Below are 22072 nucleotides of genomic sequence, written 5' to 3' on the forward strand. Positions count from 1 at the left end.
TAACTGCTCTACTCGTGCGTGAAAACAGTTTCCATGTGCAACTCTGAAATTCTGAGCATGCAAAATTTTAGGTCTGCAAACGCATACCCAAAAACTTGGATGGGCAATTTTGGAAATGGAAATTTAGAAGCCAGTTTTGAAAACGTGGTCCTGTCTGCCTTCTAGCATGGACCATACACAATAACAGAGTCCACTCCCATTTGTTCCTGTCCTTATTATGGACACATTTGAAAGAAGTTCACTTTTTGGAGGGAAGAGAGAGAATGTCACAGATTCTCAACCAAAAAGCAGGAGAATATTTCATTTTATTGTGACAAAGTTAATCTCTTTATTCTTCCCTACCCTCAGTTTTTATTTTATTTTTGACCACAACAATGAGCTGCATTTTGGCTTTAGCCCAACACTGCTGGTTAGTCTATGTAGAAATCAGTTCAAACAGAATGTTATATTAAAAGAGGAGAAAAAAAATCCTGTAAAACGGCTGCACGTACCCAGTAGAAACAATGTCTCTTATGTCTATAAAAGTTAAAACCCAGAATGTGTGGTTTTTCCAGTCACCCATGAGCCTTTTAAACAAAAATAATCCTGCGTCTCAGCTGGTGAGTTCTTTTCTGATAAGGCAAGTAAATACATGTAATTATAAAGTTACCATTTTCAAAGAGAAGAGTAATCCTTTCTTTATCCACTGGTAAAACAGCTTGTAGTTATTATACAGCTGAGAACAAAGATTTGTCCACAAAATCCTGCTAAATCAAGACAGATTTGACTGATTAAAACTTTACTCATCAAGACATTTGTAATACATTGCATGTGGGCAAAGAGTCTTTAAAGTGCAGGGCACAAATCGGTTAGATTTATGGGAGTACTCATGAACCTTCTGCTGGGAAAACGTATAAAATGGAAATACAAAAATGTGTGTTGGTCTCTCTTTCATCCAATGAAATGTAAAATAGTATCAGTTTTGTTTTAAAATGTTTTGGGGAGCCCCTATGGCTTTCGCTGTATTGATTATTAATTCAGAATAATTTTATCTTCATACAAAGTGATGGGGGTTCAAAGAAGAGCAACATAGATGATTACGGGGTTGGAGGGATTGACTTTTGGAAGACAGATGAAAAGAACTGCTTAGGAATAGGTTGGCTGAATGACTAAGGAGGCAAGGGAAGGGGCAGTCACATGAGAAGGGCCTATAAGTAAAATACCTGAAGGGAGTAAACACCACAGAAGTCCTTGCTTAGGGGAATACAGGAGGTAAAACTACGACTAATAAGATGAATTAAAAGCAACATTAGGGCTAACAGCCATAGCTACGGTATTATGGTGGGACAGTCTCCAAAGGGAACAGAGGTAGCTCCATCTCCCAAGACATTTAAACCAGCCTGGATAATCCCAGGAACCAATACTGCATGGGAAGGGAATGATGGATTAACTGATTTTTTCCATCTCTAACCCCATGAAGATCCAGTATTGATCCCACAGACTAAGCAGCACACACAACTCTTCTGAGATAAAGGTCCTAGACGCAATGGGGCCAATTTGGGCCCCTGGACTGGCTGTCATAAACCACGTTCAGGTGGTAGTATAGAGGACATACAGGAGCCTCAAGGGGTTTTGGCAAGAAATCTGTCAGTGCAGGAGCAGTGTCGGGTCAATCAAGGCAGCCCTGCTTGCAAGCCCCTGCGTAATCATGAGTTACAGCATTCAGTGCTAGGGAGATTCTGGGCTGCCGGGCAGGCCATAGGCAGCTGCAGGTTAGAGCAGTACCTAGGGTTGCTCTAACACACACCATGGATTGCTTTAGTTTTTGCAGTGTTCCAGAACCTGGGGAGGGCAAAGGTAATGAAAATAACATGGCACAAGGTCCAGACATACAGGATCACAGACTGCAAATTACAAGTAGACGAAAACATCAAGAATTCCCATGTGATGCATTAGACAGGCAGTAGTTTAAGATGGGCCATAAACATTGCAGCCTAGTTTTCCCTGTGTCCCCTAGATGGTTTAAAAGAAAATGGTAATAACCAGCCTACAACTACAACTGTGAATTACCTTCTTCCAAACATGATAGCTTTTCAATTCCTAAATCAGTTCACTAACAGCTATTAAATCAAGAAAACTACGGCTGCTCTTAGCAAAAAACTAAAACAAACAACAAAAGTTGCATGAAAAATAATCAAATGTTGAGGCTTTACATACAAAATTAATTCCTATCTCTTAGTTACCTCCTTTGCTCTCTGAGTCACCTACATTAAATTACTCTGTTAGTTGCCTTTCTTTAGAACGAGGGAGCGTTTCATCATCCAATGAAATCCCTGGCAACCTATTTCTATGCTTCAATTCAGAGGTGTTTAAGGTTCTCCCTATTTGGCAGAGTATTGGGCCTCCACTGATGGTCATGTTGCTTAATGCACTACTGGAAGGTGCTCAGATATTGCGGGGATGACTGTGGTACAAGAAAGTATACAGAACAGAAGGAGTGCATGCTACAAACTTTGGCATCCCCTGATGTCATGGGGAAATGACCTATGCACAACAGAATGACACTGAGGGATGTGAAAACTTAGCTTCTTTGCCAAGGTGAAGAGAAGAAGTTTCTCAGATATGGAGTTTCACAGGGCCAACCTGCCACTTCAAGAGCCATGCCCCCAAGGCTCTGCATGTAACACTCACATTTTGGATAGCAACCGCCTACCCCTTTAATAGGAAACATGGTGCATCCTGCCAGTGACCTGCCACACTCTTATTTGGTACAAGAGAAAAACAATGAGCCTGGTTGGTTAAAATGTATTGTCTGGCTCTTGATGTATACGCAAGGACACAATTGCTTCCCCACCCGCACTGAGCCTGAAAAGCCAGAGGGGTTCTAAAAAGCCTGGAATCCTTCACTGCAAAGACACCGATGGACAGCACAAGCCGCTCTGCAGTTCTAAGGCAGGGGCAGTTCCTGCTACAGGTGGTTGAAATATTTTCAAAATTTTGATAGAATTTCAAATTTTGGGGGAAAACATTTGAAAGAAAAAATATAATATTCCCCTCCCCCCTCTTTTAAATTTCATTTCATTTATTTATTTATATACACGTTCTATTTCCTGCTATTCTGCAAGGAGTAACGCCAACGGGTCAGAGCTCAAGTGTATTCATCAGCCACGCTCCATTTTCTACCCTGGATTGCTCTAAGCCCTGGGCTGCCTACTGTAAATATAGGGAAAAGTACCTGAGATACAATACTATAGGTAAACCTGTGCAAGTGCTGACTTTTACATGGTGACCCCTATTAATCACCCCCCCTCCAGGCACCGTCCAGAGGAAAAAGAGATGGGCCTTACATCAAACCCGCAAGGCCAAAGACTCAGACTCTGACAAATCAATTCCAGAACCAAGAGTTCTTCCCTGAGAACATTCTGCCACCAGGCCATCAAACCTGGGCAGTCGGCAAAAACACACCCCAGTAGATTCCACCCCCCACAGTGGCGAACAGGGAGAGAGGTGGCCTCACAATCTGTATGAGGCATTAAAACAGAAAAAAACAAAACAAAAAAAACTCAACGCAACGAATAGAATAAAACCAGGCTTCATTGCAAAAGTCCTTAATGGTTAACATAATGCTGTAAAGAAGTGTGTTTGTAGCACAGTTAAATGATTGGGTATGACTATGTCCTTGTAACTCTATAAGGTTGTGTAGGGAGCCAGGGTGGCTTCCCGCCGAACCAGAGGGTAAAGAGCCACCCTCTCAGCCAGACCAAACTTCCTTTTCCACCCCTCCCCTTCGGGGGGTTGGAGTAAGTATACAGGGTGGGGCCCTTGGCCCAGTCAGGGCAGCACCAGGGAGGGAGACAGACCCAGGCTGCTGGCTGTTCCCCCCAGACCTTCGGGTAGCAGAATCCCGACAACGCCACTGACCCTTGCCAGTACTCCCCCCCGGCCTGAGGGGCGCGCTACAGACCCTTGCCGGCACCTCTCCCTCCGCTAATTCCCTAGAGACAGAAAGGTGTGACCAAGGCCTGCCAGTGAGACAGTAGCTCCCCACTGCCCCCCAGCGGCTTGGGGGACCAACTGAAACCTGTCACAGTTTGGTATACAATATGAATCAGTTTGCACACGAAATTTGCGAATGACCAAGATCATGAATATTCTGTCAGACAAACTATTCACATTCTTTGATCTATCAGAGAGACACCTATGCAGAGAAAACCGTAGTAGGACACTCAAAGGTGTAATCTTGCCTTTCATGTTTTTATGTTAAGCTAAACTAATGTACTTGCTGACAAAATAACCTACTATAGCATGAATATTGATTTTACTGAGGAAAATGCCTTTAAAAACACCTGTTATGAAGTCTTTCCGAATGCGCTTATCAGAAACAAATGATTTTGAATATAAGAATGTTGATGTCAGGGACCTCGGGTTTTGAACCTTGGTCCGCAGGGCTCTTCGGAGCTACTAACTTCTAGCCTGCCACCTAGTGACCTGCTAACTGTTGTCAGAATAGGAGCCGAACTCTGACAGAGGACCCCAGTCCTGGAATCCAATAGGCAGAATGTTAGTCATCCTAATTAGTTCAAAGCTTCTACATAAACCAGCACAGAAACAGGTAATTGTCCATTCAGCTGGGTTCTGCCTGCTTTGGACTGCTTCCTACTTCTACTGCTGACCTCCTGGTACCCTGACCCTGCCTGACTCCAGACACCAGACCTCAGTTTGCCCTCTGGCCTGACTCCTGATTCCTGCTCCAACCACTAGGTCGGACTGCCCACGTCCTGATCATGACCGTTATGCTGGTTTCAACAGATTGCAGGAAACCAAAACACTTTTCTTCTTATTGTCACAAAAACCCAATCTTCCTTCCTCAATTCTTTCAGGAGACTTTTCAGAAACTGATGGAAGGAGTTGTGGGACTCTTTTTTTTAAGATAGCAAAATAACAAAAATATATTAAAACGAGCAACCGCCGAGCCACCAGACTTTTTAAAGCTTCACTGACTTTAAGGCCAGAAGGGACCATTATGATCATCTAGTCTGAGCTCCTGCACAACACAGGCAACAGAACCCACATCAAGTTTGTAATTTCTGGATGAGCGAGGGAAGAGATTGAGAACTCAAAAGTTAAGAAGCTTGTCTGGAATTTATTCAAGCTGCCATCCCCAAAGCTGCTGTGTTTTTAAAAACTGAGCTGGAGATCTGGGAAAGAACAGGTCATCCAAGTAGAATAATATTGTATCTCTTTTATATTGTTCTTCATTTTATTCTTGCTTATGGCATTATAATTGGTCTGTGTCCGGATACATGTGTATACTATAACTGTGCTCAGTAAAAATTATTTGGAAAGGGAAAACAAACCCATCCAGCAAATATGCCCTTCCATGAAAACATTTTCTGTTTCGTCTGGAAATACAATGAGTAAAGTTTTTCTCATTGTATTTCAGCCCTTCCATTTGCATCTGGGGCCAGGAACTATAGAAATATGTGGGAAGAGTTCATTTATTGTATTTTAGATTTATACAGAAGACCATAAAACCTCTAGTTAGGGCTGTAGGTACTTTTCCAGATATTAAAAGTACAATCAGACTAACAGACGAAAATAAACAAAACCAGGAAGGGGAAAAAGGCAACACTTTAATGACAGATCCCCATCCCAGTACCTGGGAACAGAGATGAACTTTGCCATGTTTTCTGAAGATCAATGGATTTGGGTGATTTTGGACTGACTGCATGAATGAATCCCAAAGTTCAGGGCTCCTCCAAGAGAATTACCTGCCAGAAACTCACTCTCTTCTAAACCAAGGGGGTTCTAGCTTGCGTGCCTCTCCTTTAGTGAAGAGGCAAATGCTGCCATCTTTTTTCAGGGAAAGCTCCTACTCAAGTTTTGCCTGAGTAAGGACTGAATAAAGACTGGAGGGTATGACCCTAAGTCTGGTTTCAGGTAGTTACACAGGCAAAGAGTTGGGTCAATTCTTATTGCATCTGAACTAGTTTGTGCATCCTTTACACGAGCCTGGAGAACAGAATAAGCTGAAGTGGAACACGGTGTAATTGAGAGCAGCTGAGAGCCGACTTTAGCCCCAAACCTTTATCACTCACCTTCAAGTCTGACAACCAGAGGCACCTTCAGTTCAAGTTCTCGACAGGCTTTGGTAATGCCATTTGCGATAATGGCACAGTTCACAATACCACCAAAAATGTTGACCAGTATTGCTTCAACCTAAAAAGAAAAAAAAAAAAGGGAAAATGATACGGTCACCGTTTTAGGCATTACTTTCTAAACAGGGGTATAAAGCACAGCCCAGGGGACATTCTCCCCTTTTACACACATGCCAACTACTACTGAAATCAGTAAATGGCACCCTGTGTAACTCATGAGGAGAACTTGCTGCTGGGTCAAAAAAAGCGTGTACTGTCTATAACGAGCTGATTGGTGGTCTCGGCTTAAATTGTCATGGGTAGGCATTCACATTGCAAAAACCGTTAGTTTGGAGACTGGACTACTGGAGGTGGGCACTGGAAAAAGTTTAGGCTTAGCGGCCAGACAGTGTTCTTATCTTTGCCTAGGCTGTAACCTTTATTATGCACAGACGGATTCAGTTTCTAACGCAGTCCAATTAATTCCTGGAATAAGTGGGCACAGTTATACAGGTTTGTGGCCCAACAGCCCAAATGGGAGAAATCCATTCCCATAGTGGTACATGCAAGTGATGCAATAGACCTTGTGCCGGCCCTCTGCACAAGGGGTGAATTTCATGCCTCTGCAGGGAGCAGTGAGATGGTGCCAATAGAAGACCATTTTAAGTATTTATTTTAAACCTAAAATAAGTAAAAAATAAAAAGTAAATGAAAGTTTTAAGCTTGACTTGTAAACAAACCAAAGATAAATATCCTCTGTGCGTTAGATATTGTGCAGACAGTTCAGAAACATCAGAATGGGATATATTTTTAAGAGAACGCATTATCTTTCCTGCATACCATAAAAAGCAAAAGGCTACTAATATACTGTGTGTGTGAGAGAGAGAGAGAGAGAGAGAGAGAGAGAGAGGCAGAGAGAGAGTGCATGTTTGTATGTGTGTGAAAAAACGATGGCAATTCTTATATTCTGTAGCAGGCACTTCTAATTTTCTTAGTAATGAAATTTAGCATGTGGATACTTACTGAAAAGTTTGCATGTATTCGATATTAAAAGTAGCACAGATAAAAAGGTAATATATGCATCTTGACTTGATAAATAGGAGTAAGAAAACCCTTTATAATTAACAAGGCGACATAGGTAATAAAGAGAATTCATTACAACAGATTAATTGATGACACCTCCAGAAAATGGCTATTCATCAACTTAGAGGAATTGAAATTCCTGCACCCAATTGTCAATTAAATTATCCTACATTACATGCAAGACATTTGTGGATGCTCTTCGTTCCCCCTTTTATAATCATGCCATTCAAAGACAGCAAGAAACAAAAGGTGCAATGTGTATTTTAAAACTTAACACAGTAACGTGCCCTGGGAAAAATATCTTTAAAATAAGACCCATCTAACTTGATGTTTACAATGAATATATTAATGAAACAAGATCATCGTTCCATGTGGCATAATTCTGTAAAACATTTGACTATCTTAGTAAGGTACCAAAAATAATACTTATCTATTTGATCATTAAGTAGGGGTGCCCTTCCAGCCAATGCACTGCAATTTGTATCTGTCCCAACAGGCCACCCAGAGAAGATTTTCTCCCCTTCCAAGTGTAGCTGGCATACATGGTTCATTTGAGTCCTGATCTTGTGCAGGTGGTAGCGGTGGGATGAAGAGGGGGTAAACAGCAAGGTGGTTCCAGAGCTGCAGTCTTGCATCCAGTGCTAACATTTCACCAAGGACTGGAAGGGGCAAGAAAAAGCCATGGTCCAGTTCCCTTTAATCTAGCTACTGCAGGTAACAGCCTTCCTCATGGCTCTAGCCATTCCAACACAAGCCCATCAGGGACCCTAGCTACATATTTGGGTTACTAGCCCTTCCTGAATTCTGTGCCACCATGTCTACACTGCTATGCTAGCTAGATTAAAGCTAGCATAGGTAGGCCTATCCATGCTACAATCACACCTTAATTTGCTGCATAGATGTATCCCAAATGAACATTTTGCCCAGCTCGACACAGTCAAGTTTATGCTGTCACCAAATAAATTTCCTGCAGTCATGCACGTTCATGTTTCTGAGCAACTGGGTTTAAGATGTCATTGCAGGCAAAACATTATAATTAGCTCCTGTGATTGCAATCTCATATACCGAGACTGAAGGCTTGCCACTGTTAGCATTATTTCTATCCTTGAGACATCCGTTTAAAAAACAAAACAACAACAATTAACACTTCCCTTACTACCAGGAATTGTTTCATTAGTATCCTTTGGTGGATCTCAGATTGCAAAAACATTGGTTATTACAAGCACATGCAGTATTCATAGTATACAAAGGAACTCTAATCTAAGCAGAATTTTAATATAATTAAGAAGGCAATGGTACCATCTCATTAATGTTTCTCATCACTTCTCCTGTTCTCATCTCCAAGTGTTTCTTCATGCAGCCCTGTATGTCTGGAACAGTCTCCATCTGTCCATGCACTAAGTATCCCCTGTCTCTCTTCTCAGATTTCGTATTAAAAGCTACTTCTTTCACCTAGCCTTCCATTATTGATCTACTAGGATACTATCGGGCCCTACTTCTTTCCTCATCCTCTCAGTGTTTGCACGTCTAGAGTCATGCAGTTTAGATTTGCTAGCTCCTCTGGGTAGCATCCTGGCTCATCTATGTGTTTTCTAAAGTACTCTGCACATTAATAATGTCTAAACTCCAATATCTGAATTTCTTCTGGAGAAGCGTTGTGATAATTGGGCTGACAAATTTATCCTAACCGTGAGCTCAATTATAAAAAGTATATGAAAGTTCGTAAGAGGTTACAATAATCTATAACAACAAAAATTAAGTAGGTCAAGTGACTTTCAAAAACGAATGTTATAAACAGATGCAAGAGAACCAGACAGAGAGATTAAATAAGTCAAAACAACCAAAGGCCATACCAGTATGATTCAAGGACTGAGTCAAAATCGTGCTTGGTAAAAAACAGGAGATGTGGAACCGGAAATAAATGAATCAGAATTGATGTGTCAGATATTAGGCCTGACAAAATTAAGAGAGGATGGGCTATTCCACCCATCATTCCCTTTCTGGGTGCTTAAAACAAAGAGACTTTGGGGGGAGAAAGGACAGAAGAACAGACGGAGGCTACTGGAGTGAGCTTCACCATCATGGCTGCCATTCCCACTGTTTCCTGGGACTCTTAACTTTCATCATCCTGATCCTAAGAGATGTCCTGACCTAGTCAGGCCAGAGAGAGGATCCAATGACATTGCGATCCTTCCCAGCTACAGGTGAATCCCAACCACCACCTGAGAAGAAACAGGATTGGACTTTAACAGCAGCAGCAGCTCCAGTGAATCTCAACTAATTTCTTCTCTTTTACCCAAAAGGACAGTTATAACTATCTTTGATATCATCTAAGTGACTGGCAAATAAGGGTTTTTTTCCGTCTAAAACTTCACAGCTAAAGGGAAAGGGAACAAGGGATGTTGTTAAAATGAAAGCCTTACTTAATACTTTACATTTCAAATGCTTTAACAGAATCCTTCATTTCTGTATCTTTAATAAAAGGTTAAAGATGATTCTTATGGTGTTTCTGCACCATGGTACTAAGCAGGCTTAGATCTCTTTATACACCTTGTTTAACACTCTTTAATGTTGGACAGTGACTAGGTCACGTGAACACCTTTGACCCATGTATTCCATCTAAATTAATAAAACAGAAGTTAGGTACCATAATTCAATATACAAGACAACAGCTGCTACACTTAAGTACTGTACCTACACTAGCAATAACTAGCTATGTATGTAGTGTTATGTATGGTACTTCATCATCTGCAGTATACAAGATGACATAAGGAAAGGAATAATCTCCTCATTACACCAATATATACTCCTAATTCACTTCAAATCACTTTTCTCTTCTCCACATGGTTCAGATATGTGTGTCAATATTTTTATTTAATGACATCTTTCAATTTGCTAAATGCATGCATTTTTCATGCACATAGTCTTGTTTTCATTTCATTTCATTTCATTTCATCAGGAAGGAAGGGAGCTGATTGATTCCTCGCCCTCCCCCTTCATTGACTTAAAACCCTAGCCTGGGCCATGTGGAGCCTCTTTCTGACCATTCCAGCAGCCCCATCCTCCTCACCCAATACTGGTAATCTCAGAGCTGCGTTCTGCGGATGCTCCAGGTCTGACCAATCACCTGTTTTGGGAGCAGGAATTTTTTCTTCCCATAGGGACCAAATTGGCAGAGGCCCAGGAGTTTTTTTTGCCTTCCTCACTCATGCTGGAGGCACAGTTAAGTTACATAAGAATAGGATTTAATCATTAGTGATCGTATTTCGTAAGGGTTTTAGTTTGTTGCAATTCGCGGCCAGTTTCCAATGTTGTTAAAAGGATAAAACGAACAGTCCCCAGAAGTAAAAGACCTGGAATTTTACTGATTGGGCTTTGTGCTTATGGGATAGGGGAAGACTTCATGGGCTCAGGTTCTCCCTTTTAGCACCGTCTATCCCCCTCGCTGCACGGTGGTGGTAGAACTCAGAAAAGTGAGCTGAGTCCTGGGGGTAGGCTGAGGAGGGTCTACCCTGAGTTATGGGTTATATGGTAGAAGCCCTGCACTGGAACCTCTTAAAATGCATGATAGGGTGGGTAGCCCTCTTCCCGTATGTTAAGTTTAATAAAGTTGAGGCCGGCTGCTGAAAATCCATCCCTATGTTTGTCTTCATTTGCTGTCACGTCTACTTCAAAGTTTCTTACCATTAAAATATACTGTAATTTTGTACTACAACAGTGGTGCATACAAGAGACACTTCTCTGTCTTTTCTAAAATATGTTCCTAATTTGGGGACGTTGTACCAGGCATGTGATAAATCAACTTAAGCAAGTGTGTTGACATTACTAAAGATAAGGAAGAGGATTTTATGCCCAATACATATATTTTAATTTCTAATGCAGAATTTCTCATTTAAGTATCTGCTTTTCAGTTTTCAAGTTGAATTCTAATCAGTTCTCCTAATCCATTGGCAGCTAAAGGAGAAAAAAAATGTTGAAGGAAATTAGATGCAGCTTGGATAATTGATGTTTGTATGCCTGGCTTTAATAAAAATACTCTGTTAAATCAGAGATGAGTCTAAAAAGATTCAATCAATAAGACACTGAATCAGGTGGAGAATTCAATCTTGGGTTTTATTGTAATCTTATAAATAAACCACAGATCAGTTGAAATGGTGCAGAAGATTCACTTATAAACTCTGCTGAAATTTGGGAACATTGTTGCTTCCCTACCCTGAGTAGATCTTGCAGTTCTAAATAACGGTCTTCTGAAGTAACTGTAACAGCATTCAGATGCTGTGCTAGGATGAAAAGATTTTTAGTATTTTATGTGCACGGAGAAAACCTGTAAGTGTGCAGATTGCGCAGTGGGGATTAAGAACCCACCCACTGAACACTGGGATAAATATATATTAACATAAACAGCATCTGATGCACCTGGAACATAAATGCACATTTAGAGTAGTGTACTCTGCCTGCATACAAGAAAGATCACCTTGAACAACATATTAATAATTAACATTTCTATCCAACTTCATGTCCTATAAGACAAGTCTATATTTCAGTAACCTTTAGTAGGGTAATCTAGATATAGGCATCTCCACAGGGCAAGTGTTTCCTTTTACACAGACAAGGTGGGTGAGGTAATATCTTTTATTGGATCAACTTTTGCTGCTGAAAAAGACAAGCTTTTAAGCTACACAGAGCACTTCTTCAGACACACACACACAGTAGACTTGAAATCTCCATTGAGGCGAGCTACAACCAGTTTTGTAGCCTTCCAGTGAAGAAAAAACAATGGGCAGTAACGTGAAGGCATCGTTACAGCTAGATACTCAATATACATCTCATCAACTCCAAGTTTCAGAGTTAGTGGTGGAAACTGAACCGTGTTAACGTGAGAGCTGTTCGTGCTAGAGGACAGTATTGAGCCTTTTGTAAATGTCAAAATACCATTAATATGCAAAAATGAAATATCCATCAGTATTGTGTGTACATACATATACCACAAAAATATGCATATACATATTTCTGTCTGTCTCTCTCTATAAAATTACATACATATAATTATGCACACATTCTGCATTGCCGTATCATTTTAAATAATGAAGCTGTGAACTACAGTTAATTACTTTTTGTTTATCCTGTCATCACGATACCAAACAAACCCTTCAAAAATGTTAAAAGTTTAAAACTTCAAAAAAAAAATAAATGCAGTTCTACAATTTTTAACACAGTAATTGTGCTAATGGATTACTCTTAAAGCTGTATAGCTCCTTGACAAAATCCAGTCAGTTATTATGTTGCAGGCAAGTAAGAACATTCACAGTATGGCATGTGGACAGCTTTGGTCTACTGGTACTTTAAGTTCAGTTTGTACAGTTATATAATATGTAACTGCCTATTATGGAACTTCCTATATATTTCTTGGTCTCTAAAATGTTCTGAAGTCTTAAAAAACATATTACAACATTCAGTTATCGTACATTTAAGAATTAATATGAGGGGGCATCAATGAAGCATTCCCCTAACCCCAAAAATCCATTTATAAATCTATAAACAGGACGTCTAGCTGTCTGCAGCTGCAGAGTTCCAGTCTGCCAAGTATCCTCTGAATTCTACAGTGCCAACATGAATATTGTATTTGATGGAAAAACAGGAGAGAGCACTTGTTTTTGGTGAAAAACTAGATATTTGCATGTTTCTATTTTTCTTTCTTTCCCCCCCTCCCATTTTACTGTAGAACAACTAGAGCAGACTTAGAACAATGATGCATGTTAGCACTCCACAGCAATGACATCTATTTAGTATCGAGTATCTCTGATAGCTTGAAAAAAATAAATTAAAATAAAATAAAATAAAAATTAATACTTTAATTATAATGAATCTAATCATTGTAAGTGGAAAAATAATTTTAAGAATATCTTCATATACACACAATGATCATGGATAGAAGACACTGAAGGGGAAGGCCAAACAACTTGGTATCTGGACCGGATAGGTGCAGACCTCAGAGAGACCAATTTTCATGACAGCTGATCCCGAATAGGGAAGTGACATGAAATCAGAAGACCATATCTATCTATCTAGACAAGTAATTCAAGATGAAAATGACTGCAATACTCAGGTTCCCAAAATCAAAACTGCTGCTAATGTTCTCTTTGTGAGATACTTCTACCAAAGACAAATTAATGTTATCTAATCTTGTGACAGTAGGAAAAACTAATCTTCTGGATTAGTTGTCCATCTACTACCAATGTAAGATCTCTGTCACTCTCTCTCTTCCACACACTCTCACCCTCCCTCTATACCATAAACAATATTCTAAAATTACTGATATTGCTGTCTGACCTTGCGGTAATCAGTTGCTCTGAAGCTTGATCCATTTATTTTAGCTGAAACAAGCTGCTCAGCAAATGTCAGTAAAACCGTATCTGCAGTGAATTAAAAGCTACATTGACAAAGAACTTCCTTATAGCTTGCTGTGATTGAAATCTGACAAAACCTCTTTATACCTCCAGGCACCTAAACATATTGATTGACCTCTCCTCTTCAAATATAAATAAGCTCTATTTAACCCCTTCACCAGCTAATGACATATCTAAAGACTATGAAGCAGGTAATTTTTCATACGTTTTGTCTTCTTTTTTGTGGGTGATTGTGGCAAAACAGTGGGAATATGAAGTCTAAGGTGCCATCTAATGTCTGAAATATTTTCCATATATTTGAATGCTATACAGTGAGTTTGCGTGATAGCTGGAATGTGTTTTCAGGCTAACGGGGCACTATATCACAGTTGATAGGTCTAAGTATGTAACAAGTTTGACAACAACCCGTTGTTAAAGGTCCTAGCTTCAGGTCTGTGGATATATAATTTTATATAACTGATCCATTCAGGTATCAGAAACAGATGAACAAGAAGGGCAGGTGAGCAGCATACTGGTAGATACTGCTTTTCAAAGAGCGCCCCCTGCTTTTCTACCTTCAAGGCAATGAGTCAACTAAGGGAAAATGACTGAAACCAGAAACCTTCAAAAACGGGGAAGCTGTCAAAGTGAGGTTGTAAACGAGTATGCCATGGGAAGACACTGAGGTCCCAGCAGTAATGGTTTGTAAGAGCAGACTGAGGCTATGGCTACGCTGCAGAATTTACAGTGGGGCAGCGGGACCAATGCAACTGCTAGTGCAGACCCTCTACGCTGATGGGAGAGCGCTCTCCCATCGATTTAATGGCCCCAGCCCCTGCGAGTGGCGGTACCTATGCCCGTGGGAGAAGCTCTCCTGCCAATATAGCGCCGTCCACACCAGCACTTAGGCCAGTGTAACTTATAGCGCTCAGGGGGGTGGCTTTTTCGCTCATGGTGTCGACAGCATCCTAACTTATACAGACGTAAGCTGGAGGTAAGGTAGCCTCAGTAAAACTCTTTGGGATAGACCCACAAAGGGATTTAGGCACCTAACTGCTACACAAAACCCATGCTCAGCTCCAAGCTGACTTGCAGGTACCCGAATTCCCATGATGCCTGAGTTTCTGCCAGTAATCCTACACATAGCTGCCTCAGACCTGATGACCAGCACCTAAGTCCCAGCGAGATCCTCAAATTAGATGTTCCTCTGCCTATCTTGCCTGTAGGGCCCGATCCATTAAGCATTAAGCCGAACAGATCGAGCACCGCATGAAATGCTGGAGGAGGAGGAGATGATGGTGGTGCTCTTATAGCCTGTAGCCCAGTGGTTACAGCACTCACACAGGTTGTGGGAGACCTAGGTTCAAATTCCCACTCTGCCTGCTGTGGAGCAGGGAGTTTTGAACCAAGGGCTCCCACCTCTCCAGAGAGCTCCCTGGTGAAACTGTTCCACTTTTAAAAAATAATTAGGTAGTCATGGGAGCAAGGACTTGAACTTGGCCCACATCCAAGGTGAGTGACCTAACTCCTGGGCTAACGGATCACTCCCACTCTCTCTCTCTCTCTGGCCCAAGAAAGGACTTAGGCACCTAACTCCAGGAGTGGGTTCACGGCTGTGAATCCTGAGCAGAAATAGGTGCCTAAGTCCCACTGCTCTCCTCAGCATTTCCTATTGGCTGGCTTAGGCACCTCCCCGCTTAGCTTGCTGCCTTTTGTGGCTCCCTCTCTTAGGTGCCTGACTCTCCCTATACATTGTTCAGAGAGCTTTGATGCCGAACTTGGGGCTGTGGATTCCATTAGGCAGCAGTGCGCCTATTCATTAGGCGATGCAATGCTGAACCTAAATCCCCTTTGTGAATCTAGCCTCCGGAGGATGGATACAGGGGACAATCTTACAATCTCTGTGCTCATTTTTGTCAGCTCCAGTCTGATGTCAGAGATGGACACTTTTCCAAAGAGCAGAATACTCCATGTGTTTAGGGTTGTAGCTCCAGCAGCCATCCTCCAAAACAAACAGGCACTTCTATAACGTGAGGGCCTCCAAGAGCTTCACAAACCCTAATGAATCAAGCCCTACAGCTCTCTTATCAGGTAAATGTGCGTTGCATTGAGTGGCCCAAAGTGACATAGGAAGCCTGTGGCAGAGCCAGGATCAGAACCTAGATCTCCCATCTCTCAGTTTTAACTTTCTGCTTTGCATGCGTACGTCTACATTGCAATAAACAACTAGAGGCACCGAGTCTCAGAGCCTGGCCAGCTGACTTCGGCTGCCTGGCTATAAAACAGCAGTGTACATTCTCGGACTGGACCACGGAGGGTCTCAGAGCCCAGGCTCCAGCCTGAGCTTCTGCACTGCAATGTTGTAGCCCTGCAGCCCAATTTCCACAAGCCCGAGTTGGCTGACCACAGGTCTTTTCCTGAGGTGTAGGCATACCCCATATGTCTGACATGCCTGGGCATGACGATTACAATACTCAATGTGGGTGCCATTAGTCATACCATCTGAAATGTGGATCAGGAATGGATTCCCTGCATACATTACCTGCTGCAGTAGACCACCCACATAAACCTGGCTGCATGTGATTTTACATACTTTTAGCAAAGGAAGAGATCCAAAAGCAAACTCCAAGGATGTCATCTGGATTTGTAACACTCTCTGAAGAATTCTGAATCCATAAACCAAAGAATGGATGACACTCATCCATGTACTTTTCTTTTTTTAATCTGACAGACACAGTACGGATAATCTTCATTGAATATATAATCCAAGAAAATATAAAGCTATGCTCAGGAGACCTGTTCTACGCTGGGCAGCCAAAATGAAGAGACAAGTAAAATGGAGACACATTGTTCCCAGGAGCAGAGCAGATATAGAAGTCTCAGCCAGGTCCAGACCCACATTTCTGCCAAAATACAAAGAGCACTGTATCCTAGAATCATAGAAATATGGGGCTGGAAGGGACCTTGAGAGATCAAGTCCAGCCCCCTGCACTGAGGCAGGACCAGGTAAACCTAGACCAGCCCTGACAAGGGATTGTCCAACCTGTTCTTAAAAACCTCCAATGATGGGGATTCCACAGCCTCCCTTGGAACCCTTTTCCAGAGTTTACCTACCCTTAGAATTAGAAAGTTTTTCCTCACATCTACCCTAAATATCCCTTGCTGCAGATTAAGCTGGTTATCATTTAAAGGTTGTGCTGCCCTCGGAGAGTGCACAAAAGTTATTCCATATTTTAATGTTATCTGCTCTTTTCTTTTTATTAAAAAGCAAACAAGAAAAAACATGCACCCATGGGACAAAACTGAGCTCCATGGGACATAAACGTTCAGTGCCACACATTGGCCTTTAATTTTGTCTCTCCAAAACTTGGCACCCACAACACTCAGTTTTGGGTATGCAAATTACACTTCTAATTAGGCTGGAAGATGTATCACTCATGATTTGCTTATTTGTCTGATTTATATGTAACAGTGTTATTTGTATATATCAATCTGTCCTTCTGAGGGTGCAGACTCTTTGGGCCTGATTTCAGAGGCCTTATGCACCCGCAACTTGCACTGAAAGTGTAGGTGCTCAGCACTTCTGAAAATCAGGTATTTGGCCTTACAAATTTAGAATCCACTTTTAAAAAATACTTTTCTGAGTATGAACTCAGTTGTATTGCACTTTTGCCATAGTGTTCGGGGGATAGTGGGAGACTGGCAAAGCATTGAGAGAACTGCTATAATTTAGAGAAAAATGACCTAAATTAAAATGGTAGTGGTCAGTTCTGTGCTGGGATTTGACAAGTCTTTTTTAGTTTTTGGGGAACACATTTAACTTTGCTGAAGTTAGTATTACTTGGCATTACTACAGCATGTTAATGTATGTACAGTGCTTTTGGCAGGTAGGGAATGAATCCTCACACCTGTCTGAGGGAGGTAAGTATCATTAATCTGCAGCCAGGGAAACTCAGGCAAGGCAGAGAGGTGAAATGATTTTCCATGTCCATACAAGAAGTTGGTGGTTGAGCTTGGATTATAACTCAGGTGTTCCTGTCTCCCAACACCAATCTCACTCCTTTACAACACATTGCCTTTTAGTGGTAAATTAACCTCCCCTCATCCTGGAGGTTTTCAAATTGGTTTCATCTGAATGTTTATATTTTCTGGCATGAATACAGTGATCATGAAAAGCAGAGACTGATGCAATGACTGATGCAATGACTGAAGTATAATGGCTCTCCAATGCAGTCCACCACGCCAATATATTCCTTACTATTAAGCCATCGTTTTTGATCAGACTGGGCTGTACCGTTTTGCCAATGTGTGTGAACACCACATCTATGATGGATTACATTGAAAATCACCACATACACTATACTTGTTTTCTAATCAATTTTGAATGCCGCTTTCTAATGGTGAAAGTTTAGTGAATGAACTCGTTCTAGACTTCTCGGATGGATTTGATGTAGTTATTAAAAACTATACATGGATCTCAAAATGATTGAAAAAATAATGCAAAAACCCCCAAGCAAGACTATTCTCACCCTTAACACTTTCGTTATGTCTCACTTTTCTTACTGCAGCACCTGGACTGCAAAGGAGAGCTGGTCCCATTGCGCTAGACGCTGCACTACATGCAGCAAAGGAAAAGTCTCTGCACCAAAGAGCTTACAAACTAAACAGACAAGACATTCTAGGAGCAGGGAACCATCCACACTATTTGGGCAGGGAACTGAGGCACAGAAAGATCAAGAGACTTGCCATAAGCCACACAGGGGTCTGTAGCAAAGCTGGAACTGAATCTAAATCTCCTGATTCCCAGTCCAAATGCCTCAGCCCACAAGACTCTTGCAAATATCTTTTTAACAGAAATTCAATTCTATAACATCCTTTTCTACTGCTTAAGAACCACGACATATGGCTCAAGAGCCACATCAATCCTATGTGAATAGAGAAGTAAATGGAACCTTTGCACAAAAAATCAATGGGCGTGCATGGCTCTCAATGTTTTCCTATGGATCAGCATATGATATATTTCGTTATAACATATACTGGCACAGACTTACACATACATTATTTGCATTACAAAATATATGCAAAACAAGGGAAAGGAACACACAGGCCAACATTTTACTAAGTTAAAAACTTAAAAAACCAAACAAGATGCAACTTTATATATTCTGTTTTATCCAGGGAAAAAGTATTTTAAATACTCTTATTTTCAAAACTAAAAATGGATTCTAAAACTAATCTACAAACTAAACTATGGATTCTGGATGCACCCCTACTAAAAAGCATTTTTATTTTTTAGCACTCTGAAAAGGTCAGAATTTTGAGGGTTAAAATAACTTCAATGGAAAGAAATTTGAACAGATTCTGATAGCACTAAAATTAAGTTTGAAATATACTTTTAATGGTGTTTAGCATTAAATTCAAAAATACTCAATTGCCACATAAATTATATAGAATTACAAAAATACAGGCTGGACATTATACTGAACTCAGAGTTGCAGTGTGATTACACACTGACTTATTCATGAGATTAGTCCAGAAGAGAGATAAGCACTATTGCTAGCTACAATACTCAAATGATGTAATAAAAGGTTGAAATCATATAGGCATATCTTTGCTCAATATGCATCTGTTCCCACTGATAGTTGGGATATGAACATTTATGAATGCCTTGAAAATGCTATTTTAACTGCAGGTTAAATGCAACCTGCCTTATTCAATGTTGAAATCTTACTCAGATCCACTAACTTTTCCTATTAGAGCCCATCTAACAGTCCATTTACAAAGATTCAGCATATGTATCACATTGGTGTGAAAGATTTAGACAAACATAAACATGAAATCAATTGCTCAACACATCCACTAGAGGACAGTGCAATTCAATATGGAAAAGTGGAAAATATGGAAAATATCCCCTTGGAGAGAAGACCTGGGTTATTTCTTCTACTTACAGCCAAGCCATCTAATTTTACTTTATAAAAATGGTGTAGAATTTTATTTTGCTTCTTTGGGAAGGAACTTCCAAAGCCTGAAAGTCACAAATTTAAAGAGGGCAAGTTATCTAAAAAGGAAAACAGGAAAGCTTGTGGCTGTGTGAAGAAATATGAATATAATGACATTTTTAATGTTTTTTACCACTGTAAAATGGGTCTAGATTTTAAATTAGTCCAAAAAAAAGCATAATTGTTACCTCATCAGGAGAAAAACTCTGGTGGAAACACAGGAAAGAATTCAGATTCCCCAGCCAGGTGTTGACTGGCTGATGGGGAGAGGCAGGAAAATAGATTTTCTTAACTGCTGGGACTGGAAGCATGGCCACCATTCCCACTAAGTCAGGAGACAAATCAACCACAGCTGCAAAACTATTTAGGCTGTCAATGGCTGTTATGCTTGTGCTGTGTGCACTTTTGGAGATATATGGCGCTAAGAACCGTCACAAAGCTCAAACCATCACTCCTTTCCGCTCCAAGTGCAGGGTGCATTTATTTGACCTTGCCTTCTCTAAGATAAAACATAGCAAGAGGTGTGCGTGTGCATGCAGTGTGTATGATTCTCCATCTGGGGAGAGAAAGCACAACATGGGACAGACGTTAGGCATGCGGTTTAATGTATTGCTGGAAGGTGCTCAGATACTGTGGTGAAGAGCACAGTACCAAAACCTGTATAGAATAGAAAATAAATTGTGAATGGATGTGGATTATAATATCTGGACTGCAGATTAGCAGTCCATATTAGTAATTAGCATATTAGTTCAGGGGTCCTGCTGGCTAAGGAGAAGACTGAAAACCTTTCACCTGATATAACTAATTTGGCACTCTGTTGGATACTTTGTTCTGGTTAATTCACCTCACTAGAAAGAAAGGTTTCAAGATTCCAACCGCCATGTGTCTGCAAAGTTATTCTGCAAATCCAATGAGTCATTTGAATTTCATGCGCTGAGCCAGTGCTCCAGGCCCTCCTCTCCATACCTGCCGCAAACTCAGATCCAGAATGCTCCACCATTTGAAGTGAGCTGTAGCTCACGAAAGCTCATGCTCAAATAAATTGGTTAGTCTCTAAGGTGCCACAAGTACTCCTTTTCTTTTTGCGAATACAGACTAACACGGCTGTTCCTCTGAAACCTGTCATTTGATTTGGCTGTCAAGAGAAATAAAAGTTATTTGCTGGACTGGGAAAGACTGCCGAAAGAATTCAATGATGTGTTCCTTCTGTCTCTCTGAAGGGATTACTGTTGTGGACCTAGAAATCCTTTGACAGGAGTGAGAGAAAAGTTCAGATCCAAGGTGTTCTGTAGCAGGCTGGGATGTGCTCAGCATGGGGACCAGGCCTAGCTCCCAAGGGGACTTGTTTGTGACATTTTTCTTCCTGGAATTCTCCCTTATTCCCTTTTGGTCACAATATGGGAAGAGATTCAAGAATTAACTGGCTCAGTTCCCTAGCTCAATGGAACCCGGAATGCTGGACTGTGTGTCCCAGGCCCCATACTTGATAAGAGACTTCTGCTCAAGTGACCGTGGTCTGTGCTTGTGGAGCAGAAAGAAATGAGTTGTATCCCCACCGTCACTATGAAATTCCAAATGGACACGGTGGGCAGCAAAGAGAAAACTGTGAACTTCCAGGCTGTCATGGCTGGTACGATATCTATTTTTAGCTCGGCACTCCTTGCAATGACAATACTCCGAATGCTTTGTTTTGTTTACAGGATGACACACTGAGTCCTAGCACAAGGAAGCAGTTGGGATCTAACAATGATGTCACTGTTTTCATGTACCCTTTGTACCTGATGACAATTATATTAATAGAAAGCTAACTATTCCCCTAGTGTGACCTTGTCAAGGTTCCTTTCCCACTCTGAACTCTAGGGTACAGATGTGGGGACTTGCATGAAAGACCCCCGAGCTTATTCTTACCAGCTTAGGTTAAAAACTTCCCCAAGGTACAAACTTTGCATCGTTCTTGAACCCTATGCTGCCACCACCAAGTGTGTTAAACAAAGAACAGGGAAAGAGCCCACTTGGAGACATCTTCCCCCAAAATATACCCCCCAAGCTCTACACCCCCTTTCCTGGGGAAGGCTTGATAATAATCCTCACCAATTGGTGAAGGTGAACATAGACCCAAATCCTTGGATTTTAAGAACAATGAAAAAATCAATCAGATTAATAAAAGAAGAATTTTAATTAAAGAAAAGGTAAAAGAATCACCTCTGTAAAATCACGATGGTAACTACTTCACAGGGTAATCAGATTCAAAACGTAGAGAATCCCTCTAGGCGAAACCTTAAGTTACAAAAAGACTCAAAAACAGGAATATACATTCCATCCAGAACAGCTTATTTTACAAGCCATTAAAGAAAACCTAACGCATTTTCTAGCTAGATTACTTACTAACTTTACAGAAGTTGGAGAACTTGCATCCTGATCTGTTCCCGGCAAACGCATCACACAGACAGACAAACCCTTTGTTCCCCCCCACTCCAGATTTGAAAGA

General features: G+C 41.0%; 1 protein-coding gene across 1 annotated transcript in view; it reads right to left on the minus strand.

The window, feature by feature from the left end:
* SUCLG2 (succinate-CoA ligase GDP-forming subunit beta) overlaps positions 1-22072 on the minus strand; it is a 236092-nt gene that overhangs the window by 10537 nt on the left and 203483 nt on the right. The window contains exon 10 of the mRNA XM_073351050.1: positions 6078-6198. Coding sequence (XP_073207151.1) covers positions 6078-6198 — 121 coding nt within the window. The remainder of the gene's footprint in view (positions 1-6077; positions 6199-22072) is intronic.

Source organism: Lepidochelys kempii, chromosome 7 (genome assembly GCF_965140285.1).
Source record: "Lepidochelys kempii isolate rLepKem1 chromosome 7, rLepKem1.hap1, whole genome shotgun sequence".
NCBI lineage: Eukaryota > Metazoa > Chordata > Testudines > Cheloniidae > Lepidochelys > Lepidochelys kempii.